The following is a 21335-nucleotide window of genomic DNA, read 5'->3' as shown; positions in this document are numbered from 1 at the left end:
CTTGTAACGTATTAACATCTTTCAGCTCGAAGCTAAATATACATCAATATGTACTAAAAATACAATACTCGTGTAGACTAAACAGAAACAAAATTGGTAGAAAGCTAAAATATTTTAATTAGATAGAATTTACTATTAGTTGAATATTTTTAACTTGCGTAGTTTAATTATAATGTCAGTGTGGTGTGCGCGTCTTTAATTTTAATCCTTACGTCATTACATAGTTATCGAGTAATTAAATTCGTGCTTTGCCCGTGCATTCGATATAACATTTTCATTAATCGATTCTTTTCCCCATGAATTCATCATAAATAATGTATTATTTATAAAATCAGCATTAAAATGTTTCTACCATGTTTAAATTATCTTTTTATAATATTATTCTACAATATTTTACGATAAGTCAGAGAAATCGTAGTCCCTAACGCGTTAACTAAATATTAAGCATCAAAGTTTTTCAATCCTTAAAATTATGCGTACCTTGTGCCTCTAATGAATAACAAATAATATGATTAATAAATCTCATCCTTTCTTAACAAGATGATCATAATATTATGAATTTTAATTGAGTGCAATGTAATTTGATGCAAATAAATTATCTGCATTATCAAGCGATTCAAATTTTTGTAAAAGATTTAATGTCGATAATGATTGCTGGTAATGCCATCAATCACAAAACACTTAAACTTTTAAATATCATTATGGGGGACCTTATCGCTTTTTCCTCTCTTTTTACCTAGAAAGTATTTTGTGATGCCTTTAAACGTGCATTATATGTGAATTAATGTAAAAATACGAGAGAGAGAGAGAGAGAGAGAGAGAGAGAGAAAGAAAATGGACGAAAAGGAAAAAAGAAAACGCGACATTTCGTTACAACGATCGTACGTAGCGGGACACCTTGCTACGAACGCCCGAAGAAGAGATTAAATAGAATGTACATCTTAAGGGGAAACACTTAGATCCGATAAATGTTGCATTGAATAATCGAACGATTCTTCATATGAATAATTCGCCGTTTTAATCATATTTCTATAGCAATTTAACTGGGGTGGAAGGAAAAAATAGCGAAACCGCTCGGCAGCACGCAGCAGAATAATGAAATATAATAAATCACATCATTTTCTCCTTGTGCGCCAGTCGATCATGAACGATTGACCAACACACGCATGGGCGCAAGTACATTAAACATACTCGAGACCGGCGACCTCCCTGGAATAACAAAAGAGAAAGGAGAGTGCAAGAAAGCGACAAAGAAACGGAAGATCAGCGCGAGATGAAGAGAGACGGATGGCGGGACGGACGGCCAGACAGAGAGGGGCCGGGGCGGGAATGGAGATGGAGCGCGTGCTAGAGAGAGTACGCGGAAGCACGCGAGTCTCCAATTGTTCTCTTTCCTATCGAGGACACGTGGCTCGGGCGTACGAATCGCCAGCGAGCGAACACGTTTAAGGGTGCAGCGCGTAATGTCCTGGTGCGTGGCAACAGCTCCTCCTCGTCGCTTTCCTGCCGGCAAAAAGCCAAGCCGATCGATCCACCCTCGGCTCACGCGCGTCCCTAGGTTGTAAGATCTCCGAGCGACTAGCACGCGATTCGCCATACGTCGCGCTTATTAACGGGCCTAATCGATTCTCTAAAACGTGCTCTCGAGCGACCTTCGCCACTCTCCGATTTTCTCCAATCTGCTGAGGCTCCCGAGCCCTCGCAAGCTTTTTACTCGCCGTCTCCATAATGGCGAATAAGCAATTACCAACGATTCTTCCCCCCCCCCCCCACCCCCTCCCCGCCCCCTTCACCACAAGACACGCCGCAACAGATTTGAATTAAAAGATTTCATACCTTTGCATTACGGAATAATTCCTAAAATTCCAAGAACCGTTCATCTATCGGTTTACCGTTCGTTTGCTCAGCCCTCGAGACTCGACATTACCCAATTTCCAGCGATTTAGCACTGAATTACGAGAGAATAGGAATGGAGAAGTCGTATTGGCAATCCTTGCCATATCTATATACGCGCTCCATTTTCCAAGAGCAAGTTTTTTCAGTGGGCGAGGCTACAGGTGAGGGGGACGGGGGCGGAGGAGAAGGAGCAGGAACGAGGTACAGCGCCATGGATCTTTGTCAAAATTTCCCTTCAGGCCACTTTCACCGCAGTCTATGCGAAAAGTAGCCGATCTCTTGCTAGCATCCCCGAGGCTCCTCAAACTCGGTCGCTTCCCGAGAAAAGCTCCCGCAGAATATACGCCCCCATTGCGCGCGTTCCCAACGGTGTTTCCATGTAAAGTGAAAAGCGCGATCCAGTGGCCGCTCCTCCTGGCTCTTTGGGCGCGCGCGCGCGTATCTCCCGAGCCGCGGGAGCATTTATTTATGGCTCGGCGAGGTCGTCGAGTAAGCCGATCGTCGGCCCTGCACCCGCGCGGCGGCACCACCTTGAGACGGAATGAAGCCGTCGGTGTGCTTCGGGTCCATGTCCCCCCGTGCCACTGTCCTTGGTCTCGTCGCGCGATCGCGGCCGAGAGTCCGGGCTATTGTAACCTATGGGTTTTTGCGGGCTAATAAAATTTATGGCACGTTTATTATCAGCCTTCTGTCCCTCCCCCTTTTGTTTCTCGCCCGCGGATAAATGAAGATATCGAATGGGGAGAGACGCGGGGTCTTGGAGTACGCGGACGTAGTGCCTCGTGACTTGGTAATGCGGCCTGATAAAGTCCGTTTAGCCGCTTTTTTCCCTAAATGTCGCAATGATTAAGCGAGCTGCGTTGACTTAAGGGGCTCGTTGATGCGAGACGCGCCGAGGGATTTTTTTAATCTTGTGGAAATAAGGCTCTCGGTTATGCGTCTGCTTAGATAATTTCTTCGTTGTTTCCTTACAATGTCCATGCGTAACGAGCATCCATCCTTAATAAATAAATCGCCAATTTTGAAAGAGTTATGCTCGAGATGAGAGTATTTAGGAGTATTACGATAGGACATTCTTATAAACTGTTGGTGCTTTGCTCATGGCGTTCGTAGTTAAATTATAATTGAGTAACAACAACATCAGCAATCATAATATCAAAAATTTAATCATTTTTATGAACACCAATGAATTTATTTTTCGTAAATTCAATGATCTTCCGACTGAGATGATGAAACTAGAATTAGTTGGTAATACAAAAGAAAATAATAAAGTGATTCCTATTACTAATTTATTTCTCATAAACCATCTCGAGCTTTAGATTGTCAATTTTCGAAGTTTTAACGACAATTTCGCTGATCGCTGATGTAGAAAAATTGGTCGTTTGGATAAATGAGCGTTATCGGAAATTAATGAAAATTACCTTTTCTCTCTGTGATAAAAATATGAAGATGGTGACTATAAATACCGAAGACTTTTCCGTCTGAGAAAAAATATCGCTATAATCCTTTACAAAATGTATAGATATTATTTATAAAAAAGTTTCTTAGAACACGATTTTCGATTTTCGAATTATCATGAATAATGATATGCCCCAAAGTGATCTTGCCCAGTATTAGGCGCCATCTCATATTCATATTGTCGGGCTCTTCGCCACTCATTTAGTCGTGAAAAATTTTAGCTCACAAATTTGTTAACGATATATCAATCAGACTGGTAGAAGTCGTTAATAATCGAGAATATTCAGTGAAGTGCGCCATGTAGCGCCTAAGGTAGGCTCTACCGAAAAAAAGCCGAAATCTTGCGAGCGACGTATGACAAGCGCGTGAAATATCGCTGGATGATGACAAGAAACGAATAGGAGACAAACAACGAGCGCCGCTTATATAAATAAAAGAAGCTAGCGAAGAAAAGAAGACGCGGCCTACGTTGTGGTTCGGCGTCGCGCAACGCGCGATTGTTCTGCCCAGCATCCGGCGATTGTTACTCTTCTCATTCCGATGCCATGGTTTCTACTGCTTATATCGTCGCCGTCGCCGCCATCGTCTTCGTCGTTGTCGTGGTCGTCGTGGTCGTCGTCGTCAGTCGTATGACCTAAGGATGAATCCACCTCTTCTCGCCCAATCGTCATACCGCTTCGCGCCAACGTCGACGACGAATAAATCACGTTGGATCAACGATTCATCGCGCTTACGTCATGCTCTTTCGAGAAGAGATTCGCGTGAATTTCGATTTAATCGCGTCGCTCCTGACGATGACGACGATGACAACGATGAACAAATGTTCTTTCCTCGGCTTTTGAAGACAGACTGAGTATGTACGTACAAATAAAAGAGTATGTGTGTGTGTGTGTGTGAGAGAGAGAGAGAGAGAGAGAGAGAGAGAGGGGGGGGGATAGAGACGTGAAGCAGGCACTTGCTAGGATTAAAAGCGATTTCACCGTTTTGTTGAGAATAGTGGTATGTGCGTTTGCTGGGAAAGCTTTATTTCTTACGCGGAATTAGCTTGCCACGACGTATGTTGCGATTTGAATTTCCATGGCTTTCAGCGATTTTAGAGCTGCGAATTTATTTTACTGACTTAACGATTGCTTTGTTGCTTGACGTATTACTTAGCTGCCACTACCTCCTTAGATTTATCGCAAAGTTATTTTTACGTTTTTTTTTTAATACCGCGATTATCTCTTGTAGTTTTTAAAGTTTATCGAAAAAAAAAATAAATAAAATAAAATAAAAAATAATAATAATAATAAGAAAAAAGAAAAAAGAAAAAAGAAAAAAAAGGAACCATATAATTTGAACATTTCGTTAATAAAATTCATAAAGGCAAAGTACATTTACTTGTTACCGATAATTTTCGAAGAAATTTAGCTTCGTATGTTAACTCTATGTGATCAAATAAAAAGTAGTTTACCTTTACGAAAATCGAACAATCATTATGCGTGTAATTTTTTGAAATATTTTTATTAAAAAAGTAACCAAAACCCTAAATTCGATCGTTTGTAGCGTATTTCTATAAAAATATATTTTGTGTGTCTTACAAAATTACAGTATGAATTTTCGTCTGAGATAATTTGACATAATTGAATACGTGATTATATATAATGAGACTCATGAGCCCATCATTTTTAGCTTTTTAAATAAGGCTTTCTCTCGTCCAATTTACTTAGCATTTTTTGATAATTCGCGTAAGTTGAATGTAGTTATAAATTCATACGAGAGCTTAAAATCATTTTCTATAATTACAGATATTTTCTTTTCCCATTTTATTTACTCATTCATTTTAATTTAGTTCAATTTCAATCAAAGGGGATGGATTCACAATGCGTCTTGTAAGATAAAAGTATTTATGATATATACATATATAAACTCACAGACGAGGCAGCGATTGGTAATATTTACATACACATTGTAATTAATTTTGAGCTTTTTACACTCATGGACTTATATTACATGTACAACTACTCGTATAAAATTTTCACTCGATAAATTTTTTAACGTAAAAGGAAAACAATCGATAATTCAATGGATGCATAGCATGAATAATAGGAATTTAAAATGCCGTTTCTCGGTAAAGTCGAAGGTTTTAAAGCAGGTAACAGTGCCTACTTAAAGTCGCGAATCGTTTGTAAAACTGTCGTGGGGGATGAGACATATATTTGCAACTGCCAACAATAAGAAATACCAAACCCTTAAGGACTAAAGATTGGTTAAAAGTAAAGCAACGCAACAATACATGTATACAAGCCATCTCGGTATGAAGGGAGAAGGTTAGGTGGGCCTCAACCCATCTTGCGAAACGACAGCGACAACGACGACAATGAGGATTATTGTTTCGCACAGATCACCGATATTCCAACTCACAGTTTGCTCGTAAATTTCCTGGTTCTCCGCCATCACCTCCTCCACCTCGGGGGGTTATGTACGTTGCGTCGCGCCGAGAGGGCGGCCGGTCAGACTCATGTGGAGAGCAGGAGAAAGAGCGATGGGGTGGATGGGCGGGAGAGGAGGAGAGATGGAGAGCTAAGAGAAATCCCCATGGAGAGGCAGCGGCAGAAGCAGCAGCAGCAACAGGCGTCCCAGCAAGATGCGCTTTTCCTATAATATACTTCGAGCGCCCTACCTTCGGTCTTCTTCTATCTTCTTTCTCTATTATACCGACTGTTACGAATGCGCGCAATGAGGATTTATGGGCGGCAAGCGGTCCTCTACAATTTTGTATCCGCAATCCTTTTGCGAGCTTGCGGTGTCATGTGATTATCGTCGCTGTAAGACACACTATTCAACAACCAGGGATTTCTGATTTTCATGCTTCTCAAGGCCTACGCTCTGAATCTTCTTTATGTTAATTTATTGTAAAGACAAAAGAAAAGACCAAACAAAAACAAAACAAAAAAAAAAAAAAAACAAAAAAAAAAAATAGAAAGAAAGAAAGAAATAGAGCATATCCAATGCCGTGTGCCTTATCATTATTTATTTTCTTTCTTGTGATTTATTAAAATTATTTTTTTACTCACGAGTAAAGACATCGATTCCCCTCTATTTCAATTAATACAAAATAAAGGCAAAAATTGCAATATTGCAACGCGAGAGAGCGCGAGCTACGTAAAATATGTATTTAAACATGCCGATCTTAATATGAAGTATCAACTTAGCTCATAATCCAGCAGGATCTATGTAATACAATATTTAATTTGTAAATATCGTCGTAGCAATCTTAATGGCCGTTTCACCGGAATGTGAAGAAATTGGTGGACCATTAATTTGCCCGATGCATTAACTAAACAAATACTTGCTAATTCGGAATGAAAATATAGTGTGTGTGTGTGTGTGTGTGTGTATTGAGATTGCGGCTCGGTAAACGCTTGAATACTAAGGCAATTTATTTAAAATGAAATACCAGTATTGTAGCATAATCGAGTTTAAAGTGTTCCAACTCATGTCTTAGAAGTCATAGATAAATTATTAAAGGTGAAAAATTTGAAATCTTTAGGGTCGATCAGATCATGGAGATACGTCGAATCTAAAATTAACGAACATTTATCATTCTTGGGAAAGAGGAAGTATTTATAGCATTGAATTTTGTAAGTATCTTAAAATGCATTCGCTGATATTCCTTCTGCCTACGTATACTTTGGAGGGAGAACGGGGAGGGGGGGGGGGAGAAAAGAAACGGTGATTTATGCTATTTCAAGTAAATCTAATTTCTTTAAAAACGTGGCTAATACGTTGCGTATCATTGAAATCAACGCAACTTGCGATAATAATAAAATTCAAATTAATTATCTCTTAAGAAATCTTATAAATTAGCCGAATGATCGAGTTGCGTATGTAATATAATATTATGGATATAATCGATCGACGGAATTAAATGTCGCCGTGTAAGATGGAAATTTTCCATAATACAAGTGCTCGAAAGTTGTTGAAAATTAAATTAATAAAAATAAATTAATCGCTGTAATAGCGATTAAGAATTAAACGATTGAATAATTAAGTTGCTATTATCTCGAAATTGCACGCGAAGATCATGCGTAGAGCTCACTTGATCAACAATGATTTATATTGACGGGAAGGCGGGAAAAGCAATGACAATTATAATGGAGAAAATCAAGCGCGAACTCTCCTCGACAAAAATATACGAGACTTATTAATCTTCGTTATTATTAGACAACAAGGAACAAAAGAAGAAAGAAAAGGAACCTCTCACTGCCGAGGTGCAAGCGCGCGTAAAAGTACAAAATCGCCCTAATGAAGCCAACGATTTAATTACGCGGTTTCCGAGGCAATGGTAAACGCACTTGCTCGCGATCAATGATCGAGCATAAATCGGATACGCGATGTCAGCTGCCAGAGCGCTCGAAATCACGGGTATTTAAAAAAAAAAACAAAAAACAAAACAAAACAAAACAAAACAAACAAAAAAAAAAAATTAAAAAAAAACGAACCCTCGCGAGCAAATTAGCGGCGGGGAGCATCCGGGATGGGGCCGCGCAGCGATTGAAATCGCCTAGAGGCAAAAGTAAGCGCGAGATGGAATTACGTCGACGCGAGCGATGAAAGAGACAAAAGTCCGACAACGTGCATCTTGGAGAACCAGTTCTGCCGAGCGCCGAGTTACGTGACCTCCTATCTCTTTCCTTCTCCGGCTACACTATAAGGATAATAAAGGCATTTATTAGCACGTCTTTTAAAAAAATGTCATTGGCGCGCGGGCGCGCGCATTATGTACTGTGGTATGCTCGGGTGCACGCGATGGGAATTAAAGAAATAATACGACGTAACCGATAGCTGTCGTGGCTTTACTTCACCCGAGAAGAAAAGTGGGTGAGGCGGATTTGCCGCTATTGGAGATAAAGCAGCAACGTAGCGCCGATGTACCTATGTCATTGTTATTCGCCGAGATGTGAGCAAAGTAGGTAAAATGTATGCGTGGGCAAGTAGTTATATAAATAGTTTTATTGTACTTGGAATTGCCGTATTATTTGAGATTTCAAGAATCAAGTGTGGCTGTGGATTTAGCCATTTTTAATAATAATGTCGCTTTTAATGGTTTTAATGTAATCTTTTAATTTAATTAGCTAACTAACATCTCGGTTCGGCTTAGCTTTGAAATGGCCAAGTGGCCGCCTCGAGCATATCCGGGATAATCCAACGGCCGTATCGGTAATTGTGACGTAATGTTTTTTATCGACGAACGAGTAGATAATTAGATTAGCCCGCAAGTCCAATGAATTGTGCAGTCATGGATTTGCGCCATTTCGAGCCTAAAATACAAAAATGTGAAAAGCGTTTATCGGTAGTGCGCATTGTAAATGACCTGAGAGTGTTGGGATTGTAAAGCAAGGGCCGTGTAGTTGACGCGAAGGAAAATAAATAGTGAGATAGTAGTCCGAGTGCATATTGCAAAATAATTTACGTGCGAATTGCGCTCTGCGGCGAGCATATAATATTCGCGCTATTTATCGTCGTAGCATAAACGTGCTGATAAATTGATGTGGATTTTAAAATGAATTGGATCGGTTATGGGAGCGTTATACTTATAATAATATCGTTCCGTATTAGCTTAAAGTTTCAAAGTTTAATTTCAAATGCACTTTATTAAACAACTCAATTTATATTCAATAAGTCTCATACTTATACGCGATATACTATGGCAATCGCGTTCATTGTAATTTATTCCGTTTGTTTAAGCAATTTGATGTTTTTGATATTGATCTTAAAGCTCATTACCAACACAATAATTCATGCTGATATTAAGTTATTATAGCAATTATTAAGCCATAGAGTCGCAATAATAATTGCTAATAAAGTGGTATTGATAGTACGGGTCAAATATCCTTTGATAGAATAGTTTTCAAGCACTGTATAATAAAATATAAATATAGTATTCACGGCAGTAATGGAGGAAGATATTCAGTAATACTCAATATTTTACATGTATTCTCTACTCCTTCTCGAGTCAAATGAAAGAAGAAGAGAAAAAAGCAAAATAAAAACCAAAAGTTAAATTAAGCAATAATATGCACATTTTGAAATGTTTCACGTGGGTAAAATAAAATAATCATTTTAGGAAGTATTGCGTGATAATGTACGCTTTAAAGATAATAAGCCAGCGTCAACGACTACATTCGAGCTTTAAAGAAATGTTATTTCCAAAATAATACGTGGCAAAGGTGACAATTTAATCATAATGAAGAAATCGTGCAAACGATGCAGAAATTGCCCGAGCCAGGGTCAGGATAGCGAACAAAAGCCGCGCGTTAACGGATGAAACGAGATAGAGGCTCGAAAACTCCCGAAAGACGCTTTTCACGCTCCATTAGACCCCTCCAAAATTGCTAATCCCTCGTCCACAAAATCACACATGTGCGAGAATCACATGCTGCAGCATTTTCCAGTCGGCTTGACCTTGCTTCCTTCCGCCTTACTTTATTTCGTAGCACAAGGAGGGCAGTTACGCAGACGTATCTCCTATACTCGCCTAGGGAATTGGAGTCGCGCGCGCACGACTCGGAGAATCACCCCTGGGGTCCCTTGCGCCACCGTCCTCCGCCTTCTTCTCTCTCTCTCTCTCTCTCTCTCTCTCTCTCTCATTCTTTTTCCCTCCCATCATCGTTGTGCTCGTCGCTGTTCGTCCCCCCTCCCCTCCTCCTCCTCTTCTCACGACGCTACGCTTCGTCGTGTTCCTCGACTACACGGCCTTTTATTTATGGCGAAACGATCGGCCTGTAATTATGCTTCCTTGGCGAAAACCACCTTCCGCAACTCCCCGACTCTCCCACCGCTCGTCAGCCCCCGCCATCGCGGAGTCCACTTTAGGCGGCCCTCGAAACTCTACCTCCTCCCTATTTATTTGCTGCCCTCGACGTGGCAGCGCGCGGCCCCGGCCCCGAATCGCCGTGCGCCGAGTAATTACGCAATTATATCTTTCTTTCTTAGCTGGAACATCGGCGTTTTCGTGGCGGCATTATCTCCGCCGTGAAGCAGCTCGTTTCTCTATAGATGCTACTTCGGGCTGAAATTGGCTGCTGCCGTCGCTAGAGAGCTCCTTGAAAATTATTTAAAGCACTACTTAGCCAGTCTGCAGTGTATTGCCGCGACTCTATCGAGGCTTTCTTTAAACAAATATTAATTGACCTCGGGAGTTATTAGGTGTAATTATTACTCCGATTGGCCGATAATTATCCATTATTGTCGAATACTCGCTCGCTCCTGTTGTTTACATATCGTCGCGATAATGTACCAGCGATTGATCAACTGAAGATTAATTGATTCGCAGATTGCGGACGATCGCACTATGTAAGAGGACAAAAATATATCCAGTCTAATTAAACTGCACAAATGACCTGTATAGAAATTTTTACTTTATTTATCCAGTCAATTTATATTTATTTATTTCGTCTATTATGTTTATATCAATCAATGTTTATATCATTTATAATTATCGGCAAGCTAATACTATAATAATGCATTTTCATAAAATTTCACGTGCAATATCATATCTGTGATTCAATTAACTATATCGCACAAAGTACAATAAAGGTACTGCAATTATCCTTTATCAATGCACTATCATTATAAATTCGTAATATCACCAATTAAATACTATCTAAAAATATAAAAGGAAAGGAGAAGAACAACAACTAGGTAGGCTGTTATAACAAAATAATTATTTATTCCAAATGTTGGCGCGACGATTAATATAATAAACAACCCAGAAATGTTAAACATCGCTGATAAAAATAAAACTTTTAAAGCACATCCTCGCGCACGAATATTCCCTCGAGCAGCGATTCGAGTAAGAACAATAGGAGCGATACACTTCACTTCGCTCCAGCATCCTAACCATAAGATTTTTTACTAAAGAGCTGCGAATCGCATTGGCGGTGAGATATCGTATTACTCGCTCGGGGAATTCGCAGGTAATGGTCGGCCTTATTCGCGTGGCTGACACATCGCCATTTTAATTTGGATTCGGACTCGGAATTCCTGTGACGAGGGAGGTGGGCGAACGCGCGGAAACATCGGCTTCCACGTGGATATCTGGAAAACCTTTTAATCTCGACTGGCCTCTCTGAACCGCCCGTCACTCTCTTCGCTATTGTCATAACAACCACTAGTGATACGAATTCGTACATTCGGATTCGACATCCCCCCTACCCCTACCCCCTTGCCCACCCACGCTTTATAAATAGCGAGCGGTCGGACAATCGCGCAGCTTAGCAGCCGGGTAAGAGAAAAAATTCTCTACGAGTCCAGAGGAAGCTATTCTGGTGAAGCAAGCAGCGCTCGTCATCAGCGATCGGGCCGTTTATTTGCTCATCGGAGATCGTTTATGGGGGCAGGAGGAGAAGCTTCGGCGGGACCGTCATATCGCGGCCGGAAAAGTCCGATAAATCAATCGGACCTCCCGTTTGTTTTCGCGGCGTACGATCACCCTCGCCTCTTTTATTTCTCGACTTGGCGTGCGTGCGTTCCACATGCGCCGGAGCTTTATTTTATCGGGGTACTCGAGCTACCGTTTGCTGCTGTCGTGATTACGTGCGTAATTGCGTGATTACACGTATAATGGCCGATATAATTGAGCTGTTGAGCGCCAGCGCGCGCGCACCCAACCGACTGGCGATTACACTCTGATCCTTTTTTTTTTCTTTCTCTCTATCTTTTTTTTTGGAAAAAGGTTTTGTATTTTTTTAAAATAGTTTTTTTTTTTTTTTTTTTTTTTTTTTTTTTTTTTTTTTTTTTTTACTATAAAATTATGAATATAATGACTTTATGTGGCGCGGGAAACTTTTAAAAATAACGAGACGTCCTTACCTATTTTTATAATGCGCGAGTACAGCGACGGTAAAAAGTGCTTTTCAAGGCTTTTGAAAAATTGCTGCCAAGATAGTTCGAGAGAGAGAGAGAGAGAGAGAAAACCGGTTCTTTTTTTCAATTTTCAATAAAACACAAATATTGTTCGTACCGATAATAAGCCGATTCTCTCATTAATAAAGTTTAATTTTAATGATCTTCTTAATAATCTTTTTAATTAATCCAACTATTTTTATTACTTTTTCTTTTTTTTTTTCTTTTTTTTTATACTTTACTGAAAATAATCAACTATTCGCCTCAATTAGATTTTCAATAGCTTCAAACGTCACAATAACTATCATCGATAATTTTAATACGCGACTCAAATTTGCAATACAAAATTTAAATTTGAAAAAAAACTGTCGTCCATACGTCATTAACAATTCCTAATTATTACATTTTAATATTAAGTATAATAATGTATGCATTAAGCTCATTTTTACTTAGAAAAATACTTGATTTCATACTTATTCAATTACGCAAAACATTTTTCTTTCGAATCCGGTGCAATCGAGACTTACAATAATCCCCGTACAAACTCGCTCTAACAATCGTTTGTGAGTGATTATTACATTTCTATAACCGCGTGTACCAAGATTTATCTCTTATTAAATAGAACTCGAGACGATTCACGTTACTTTAACATCTTGATGGTTAGGAATGGTCTCGTAAAGTCGTAAATTCATCGCGCGCACTTACATCGGCGATGCCGCCTTTATTCAAATGAAATTTTTCGCTCTAACGAGATTCGTTCTGGGTTTTGCCTTTCATCCTCCCCCGTTTCACGACAAGATTTTAAGTGTAAAATCACGCCTCCGAGCTCGCATCCCATGTCGTCGCTTTCACGTACCCAACAACGAGCACGACAACAGCGGCAGCAAGGCAATCTTGCACAAAAGCTCGCTCGTGTCCGTAAAATGCGCGCATATAAAGCAGCGGACCCCAATTCGAGGGCCCCCTACTCCCGCATCAGGCTCACTGAGGATCCTTTCTCAGGAGTTTGAGAGGGGGATAAGAGAGAAAGAGAGAAAGAGAGACAGAGAGAGAGAGAGAGAGAGAGAGAGAAGATGTGTGCGCGCGCGCGCGTGTGTGTGCGTGTCCGTGTGCGAACGTTGGTGGAGTGGAGGAGGGGTAAAAGTACAATCGTTGAAAACAGCGAAAGAGAGTTGAAATAGATGAAGAAACGACGTGGCTGACGATCATAGCGGCGGATGCAAAGACGACGAAGACAACGACGACTACGACGGCGACGACGACTACGACGACCACGGCGACGACGACGACGACTACGACGACGACGACTACCACGACGACTACGACCACGACTGCGATGACCATGACTACGATGACGACGACGTCGACGAAGGAAAGGGCCCCCCGCTTCACAATGCGGCCTGATTTATGGCCTGGCGCACATACATAGAGTTACACACGATATCATAATACCATTAATTCTTCGTCAAATTCCCCGCTGACTGAATCATACTGGCCGCACAGTAAATCACGCGCGACTAATGTGAACGCGCGACCGACTCTCTCAATCCCTCTCTATCTCTCTCTCTCTCTCTCTCTCTCTCTCTCTCACTCTCACTCTCACTCTCTCTCTCACTCTCTCTCACTCTCTCTCACTCTCATACTTTCTTTCAATCTCAATCTCTCTTCTCTGTTATCTCCAGCACTTTGAACCGCGAGGGCAGGTGGATGCAGTCTCGAGACGACAATCTCGATCCGGTGATCATCGTCAGCGGCCTCGTCTGCGTCCGCGAGTGCCGCCGCAAACTGTCGCGAATCCAGACAGCAAAAGCAGGCCATTGGAGGAATTTCGGGAATGGCCAAAAGAGAATGATGGATTTCTCAACTCGCGCGGGGTTATAGGCTGGGGCCCTCGAGCTTGATTCTTACGCGCGCCACGGCATTTTTTATCCTGTCCGCTGTGGCTAGCACGGCACGGGGAAGGGGCCAGATATGTTGGCGGAGGAGAATGGGGGAGGGGGTAATGAGCGCTAAAGAATTGACTAAGAATCGGAATTTGACGGCTCACGTAATGGATGCTAAGTTGCAAAATTAATTGTTCTCGAAGGAGCCGTAGACTTTTCGTTGCACACTCACGCGCACACGCGCACACACGCGCACACACGCGCACACACACACACACACACGCGCGCGCGCGGACACACGGACACACACACACATATATATATATATATATACATTAAAATGTTATATCGGTGGTCTAGCGACTCGGGGAGCATTTATGTGTATCAACACCTTGTATCATTTATTAAATTTTACAACGGCCGTTGACGGGGAATCGTCATGAGATGAAAAATAACGAAGAAGAATGGATGAATAATTTATCGCTTCACGCGTAAATACGACAATTCCGAGCCTGAAGAAAACAAACGCTCCTTTCTTATTGAGCTCATGTTTTTCTCTTGATCATCGTTTTAATTGTCGTCGCGCATACTTAAAAAGTCAGCTCAAACCGCACGCGCTACATAACCCGACGATTAGATTACTACTGATTATTCGAATAAATTTAAAATCCTTTGATGCTTTTATCGCGAACTATAAACTTTTATGAGTTATGTAACAAATTTAAGTACAAGCGGGTTACAAATGCAAAAACACGGTAAATTAAAGGCAATTTATGACATTGAGCGTGATTTAATTTAACAGTCGCAAAAGCACACGTACATTATGAGAATATCGCGTCATACCCTGGGACTTGGCACCGACGATCTCCTACAGCATCGTACGCATGGAACACCAGAGTCCTTTCCTTATTGTTACTTCCGTAAATGAACGGTCGGCTGACAAAATGACAACGGACCGTCACTCCAATTATCAAAAAGTTATATCGGAGCTTCCTGTACGCGCAGCTTGCTTGCTCCTTCTAAACTTAAGCTTACCGATCGCGGCGAACGCAACCTCCCGAGCGTCCTACTCAGGAATTACCTTCGCCCTGGGATTAACTCGGGTCGAGTCATCGCGTGCCTCTCGCATTTCTCACGTATAGGAAAAGCGATCAGTCCGTCGTAGCGATGCCTCGCGCTATATCAAATATAAAATACTTGGGAGCGCTTGTTCATATTCAAAAACAGCCATTAATCAGGGATATTTATAGTCTCGAGAAATGACGGCGCGGCGGCGTATCTCGCGCTCCGGCTGATCCGGTGATTTATCCAGGCGAAGGTCCGAGTCCAAGATAGAGGTGGTCTCCTCTGCGTATGCTAATATTCCTCCCGAAAATTTCGTTAATCCCTGCCTAGCGGCACTTGGATTTTGTTTAAACATTATGGGGCGCGCGCGGGCGCGCGCGCACTCACCGTCCGCGTCGACTTACACGTTTGCGACTTTATAAATAACGGGTAGCGACGTGGGACGAACGTCTCCGCCGACGCGCGCCGGCACATGAAACGGACTTTATCTTGCCCTCCCGAGCTCGCAACCCCAGGGAAAGAAATACATCCGCACGACTTTGGCCCTTCTTACGCTGCCGCCCAGCCGAACATGTGCGCCCTGTGACTTCCTTTCCTTTGTGCTACGACCACACATGGACGCGACTGTGCTGAACGAGCGACCTTTTTTGCTTTGTCTTACGTCTCTCACGCACGCACGCACGCACGCACGCACGCACGCACGCACGCACGCACGCACGCTCTATCGGCATGAGTTTGTATTGTGCGCGCGTGCATGCGTCAAGCCCGAGAGCGGCGGCGGGGGAGAGAGCGAGGGGTGGGGGATTAGGCGATATTTGTAAGGTGGTGAGGGGGTGGGGGTGGGGGGAGAGGCAGATATTTCGCTCTCTATTTGCCAGTCGACTTTTGGTTGGACGGCTACTGCGTCCGAGGCCTATGGACCAAATAGAATTCTATAAGCTTTGACGAGAATTAGACCGATGGACATGCCACGATAGTGTTGCTGCTGCCTTTTTTTATTAACTGAATACAATTCGATAATTCTTTACCGCATTATCTATTCTAATGTTCTATCCAATTATCCTTTCTATCTAATGAATGCATTATTATTCTAATTCTTCGTGCATATACTATTTGTACAAAATTTAAGGATTGAAATGCACGAATCTTGAACAATTTAACTAAGAATGTTAAGTATTTTTAACAAATGCAATCGACAACGGTCTTTCATATAAGTAATTTTCAATAATATTGCCTTCTTATTTCGTACTCCGCAATAGCTGATTATAATTATTGCACTCGCGGCATCGGTAATAATCGAATATTCGACTTGTTTATAAAAAAGAAAAAGAAAAAAAAGACAAAAAAAAATTACTCGAACCATACCGTTGTGGTAAAATCTAATTTTTATGTCAACATTTATAATTAGAATAGTAAACAGATGAAATTGAAACGAAACCTGTGAAAAAACTGGCTTTACAGGGCTTTCGAGCGACACAATATAAATAATTATCCAGCGTAAATTGTTAATATTGAGAGAAAGAAGAGGAAGAAAAAGTCTTGTTTAATTAATACGAACGTTATTACCTATTTTCTAAGGTAAATTTTCTAGAATGTGTGCGTGCGTAGATGCGAATTTTTTTATATAAAATTTGAAGTATCACCGATCTTTGATAAATAAATTGTCGCGCGATAAGAAAAATATAATAAGACTATAATTTGAAAGTTTACAGATACATTTTACAGATAAACGATAAGTAAATATCTTATGTTGTTATTCTCATAATTTTTAAATACAATGAAACGTACAGTCAAGACATGGCAAATAACTTTTCAATAAACTATTTATTAACATATTTACCCGTTACGTACATCATATGAAAATAATAGGAAAAGAATTTTACGTGTATATAAATACAATTTTGGCAGTTTTAAAAATAAAATAGTCTGTTATTGTTTGACCAATATAGTTTTATTCCAACGCATATTTTCATTTGCCCACAGGCATTTACATTGTCGTGTGCAAAGTTTTACTGAATTATTAAATGTCCCGTGCGTCCAATAAGACCTGAATTTATCCTATTTATAATGAAATTATATCAACATCAACATAATAAAAGTATCTCGCCTAATCGAGTTGTTTTTTTCTCTTTCCTTTCTTTCTTTCATTGTTTCTTTCATTTCTTTTTCTTTCTTTCTTTTTTTTTTTTTTTTTTTTTTTTTTTTTTTTTTTTTTTTTTTTTTTTTCTAAAAATCGATAATAATATATTAGAGAAATACCAATTCAAGAGGTAAGCTAGAGATGCCTCTCTCTCAATTTTTAACGAGCATTACATATCCTAAACTGAAAATATTAATTTTCCTTTTGCCATTTTCACGTTGACGGCGATTCCGACGCATAAAAATCGCATTACAACATGCTAATGCACATTAATGTGCCGCCGAAGAAATCATCGGGCTTCCTCGATTCGCATTGGCTGATGGATCACTGTATTTATTATTTGCCATTTTTACAAAAACGATTGCGCTTAGCGTTTTACGTGCACGGACAAGGGCAATTTAACTACACAGCTGCGACCCGCGGTGGCATCGCACTGCGATCAAAGATTTCCCACTACAAACCCGATTCTCACGAGTCTCATCCAAATTCATGACTTAACTTATATTCGGCACGATCTCACGCATAAAAAGAGTACACTCGGTCTAACCGATCACCTGATGAATAATCCGAGTCCAGCCAAAAGTCGAAGCGACATTCAAAAACGTCAATTCCCTCGCGATAATGAGAGTCTGTCCTTATCGTAACTGCGCACATACTCCCGTGAAGAAAGCGAGCGGCTCCGCGACACAAGCAACAACTAACGGAGTCTCGACGAGACGGAGAACGAGATAATTCGCAAGCTATGGTCAGTGGAGTACTCACTCTGGCCGATGTGAACCCTCTTCATCCAAGGATAAATCTGGGGCGGATTGCCGCCCGATCCGTTGCCCTTGTTCGAGGAGTTGTTGCCGGTGCTACTCGTGCTCGAGGTCGACGAGGCAGGCGAGGACGCCGAGGAGGCCGTAGTGAGGGTGGAGCTACCCTCCCCGGCTCTACCACTGCCACCCGGGGGCGAGGACGCGGACGCGGCTACGGAAGACCTCGAGGAGCCGGCCGGTGTAGAGTTCATCTGACCACTGCCGCCGGCCTTGCTGGTCCCCGGTGCGCCGAGGACCGGGGCCGGGCTATTTCTCGTGTTCGTCGAGGTGGTGAGGTCCTGGGGTGAGGATACGTTAGTCGAGGACGTCGAGTCAGCGTATTTGCAGCTGGAGGCGGCTGCAGCGGCGGCGGCTGCCGCAGCAGCGGCGGCCGCCGACTGCGCGGCTGCCTGCAGTAGCGGACTCGTTGGGTCTGGGTGCATCTGCTGCTGTTGTTGTTGTTGTTGTTGTTGCTGTTGCTGTTGCTGCTGCTGGCTTTGGAGATGCTGCTGATGATGGGGAGCCTGGGGTGCCCCGTGAAGTCCGTGCTGCTGCTGGGCCGTGGCCGCGGCACCGAGTCTTGGCTGAGGCTGTAGCTGGGTGTAGTCGATCATTCCACTGGGAGCCGCATGCTGCATCGCGGAGGCCGGGGCCGCGTACGGATGCTGGGGGTAGTGCTGCTGGGGAGAGTAGCAGGGTGTCGGATAACCAGTGCTCGCGGCATTGGGGTTGTAATAATCGGGGCCGGCAGGTGAGGCCGCTTGCAGGGGTTCTCCCGGGGAATTGGCGGTACCCCGGGGACCCTGTTGCTGCTGTTGGGCCTGGGCCTGAGCACTCGCATAGCACGAGGCGAGCGAGTTTACAAACTGATAGGAGCTCATCCTGGTGTTTGATTTCTTGTTTTGTCGAGTTCCTCGATAACTCGGCTCCTCTTGTCACAACAACGTCTACGACAGCCGCTACTGCAGCTGCTGATGTTGCTCCTCCTCCGCCTCCTCCCTCACCCTCCTCCGCCTCCTCCCTCACCCTCCTCCGCCTCCTCCCTCACCCTCCTCCGCCTCCTCCCTCACCCTCCTCCGCCTCCTCCCTCACCCTCCTCCGCCTCCTCCCTCACCCTCCTCCGCCTCCTCCCTCACCCTCCTCCGCCTCCTCCCTCGTTTCTTTCTTAGCCTCGGCACTGGCTTCTTCTGGATGCACTGTGATCGACCGCGGGTGGCGACGAGTTTGTTAAGTGCGGAGGCGCGTCATCGCCGCCCGAATCTCGCACGGGGCCTCACGAAGTCGCGAACGGGCCGATCGGCATCTCGCGCACTCGCGCTACCGTCCGCGGGGCAAGTGTCTCCACGTGTCACCGGAGCACCGAAGGCGGCGTTGGCTCGCGGTTCCGGGTCACCTTAGCGGGTCTCCCCCATTCGCGGGCTAGTCGTTCGAGGATGGTGAACACAGTTCCGACTACCAAGTGATCCTCCTCGGTTGGCTATGCGTGTGCGTGGCGATCGCGTGCGCTGAGTCGATGCGTGCGCGGAAGGCGGTGGTATCGTACTGAGAGGCCTCGCGGATCCTCGGCGCAGGCCGGCGTGTGCTGCGCTGCCGCGCGGTAGCTGTCACGTGCCGCGCGCTGCTGGTTTGGCGTGTCAGGAGTCTCCTCTCTTTCTCTCTCTCTCTCTCTCTCTCTCTCTCGCTCTCGTTCTCGCTATCGCCCTCTATCTCTCTTTCAGGCTGGCTGTCTCCTTCCCTCTCTCTCTCTCTCTCTCTCTCTCTTGTGTGCGCTCTCACTCTCTCTCTCTTTCTCTCTCTCCGGCCGCGGCGACGACCAATCCCCGTCGTTCGTCAAACCTTGATTGGTCTCTCGCCGGCGCACCGGATTCTTCAACCCCGTTCCTTTCTCTCTCCTTCTTTTTCCTTCTCTCGTAGCGCGCCGTCGCCGATGTTGCTGCCGCCCGCTCTACCAAGTGACAAGCTCTGAAGAGGGGTGTTCGTGTTCGTGTGTTCGTTTGCGTGTGCGTGCGCGCACGTCTGACTGCGTGTGCACCGTAAGTCTCTGCGCGCGCGACTGTATACGTCTGTAACAGGGTGAGCGAGACTGAGAGAGAGAGAGAGAGAGAGAGAGAGAGAGAGAGAGAAAGAGTACGAGAGACGGGATCGAGCCGTGAGAGGGGAGAGTAAGCTCGTCAGGGGGGCTAATGGAGAGATATTCGGGAAGCGGAGTTTCCCAGGGTGGGGGAGAGAAGGAACGAACGACGAGTGGGACGTTGCTCTTATTCTTATTCTTCTTGTGGAGGAACTACGGCCTATCTGCTAGTGGTTGTCGTTGTCGTCGTGCGGCCGAGGGACGTCCGTCCGCAGGGAGCGACGATGATGTATCGGCTCCTTGCAGACATCCCTAAGCACGTCCTTATCTCGCTGAATTCGGCATCCCTGACACATTAATTGCCTCGTGAATTTTTCTTAGTTGCGTGGCTAAGTCTGCCGCTTTATAATCCAAGTCCTCCACACCTTCGACCTACATTTTCAATTAGTCCGTGTACCACTTACGCATTTCCCTTGGCACGCGTCTCGCGACCTCCGGCTTTCAGGTTGCAGACATCATTAAACTGCCGATCGACCAACTAATTCGTGTGATTTTATCTGAGCTACCATTACGACGATTATCCGACCTAAGTCGGGGGATTGGAGGCGTAAGGCCGTCGATTATCGAGTTTGCCGATGGTATCCTGTGACGCAGCCAGAGACTTGGCCTCGGTCGATAGGACAATTATAAAATCGCTGAACATTTCTGCCGATTAGCGCAAGATGTGCAGGGGAGCAGCGCATAAGTCAGACCGGTCGCAGCTGACAGTTTTATGAGAGTTTGATAGTCTCGCTCGCGCATCTCTCTCTCTCTCTCTCTCTCTCTCTCTCTCTCTCTCTCTCTCGTCCTTTTCTGTCTCTCCCTTTGGCGCACCCTAAGCACTCCCTCTCTCGGAGCGTTCATCTCTATTTTTCTGACTTGCAGGTTCTCTCCTTTATAGCGGACTATGTGCAGAGATATCAAAGTGATATAAAGAGAGCGAGAGAGATCGATAGAGAGAGAGAGAGAGAGAGAGAGACAGACAGACAGACAGATAGACAGAGAGACAGAGTGCGAGAGAGCGAGAGAGTGAGAGAGATATATGAAACGTGGGTAGAAGGAGGGAGTTAGGTAGGTAGGTAGGTAGGGGGAGGGGG

At 43.6% G+C, this 21335-nt stretch overlaps 1 protein-coding gene across 1 annotated transcript in view; it reads right to left on the bottom strand.

Moving 5' to 3' along the window:
• The window catches only part of LOC105362804 (Sex combs reduced), a 38284-nt gene extending 19114 nt beyond the window's left edge, over positions 1 to 19170 (bottom strand). Inside the window, exon 1 of the mRNA XM_011500294.1 lies at positions 18094 to 19170. Coding sequence (XP_011498596.1) covers positions 18094 to 19009 — 916 coding nt within the window. The 5' untranslated portion in view covers positions 19010 to 19170. The remainder of the gene's footprint in view (positions 1 to 18093) is intronic.
• Between the last annotated feature and the right edge of the window lie 2165 nt (positions 19171 to 21335).

Source organism: Ceratosolen solmsi, unplaced genomic scaffold (assembly GCF_000503995.2).
Source record: "Ceratosolen solmsi marchali unplaced genomic scaffold, CerSol_1.0 scaffold56, whole genome shotgun sequence".
NCBI classification, from domain to species: Eukaryota; Metazoa; Arthropoda; class Insecta; order Hymenoptera; family Agaonidae; genus Ceratosolen; species Ceratosolen solmsi.
This window is presented reverse-complemented; position numbering and strand designations above follow the sequence as displayed.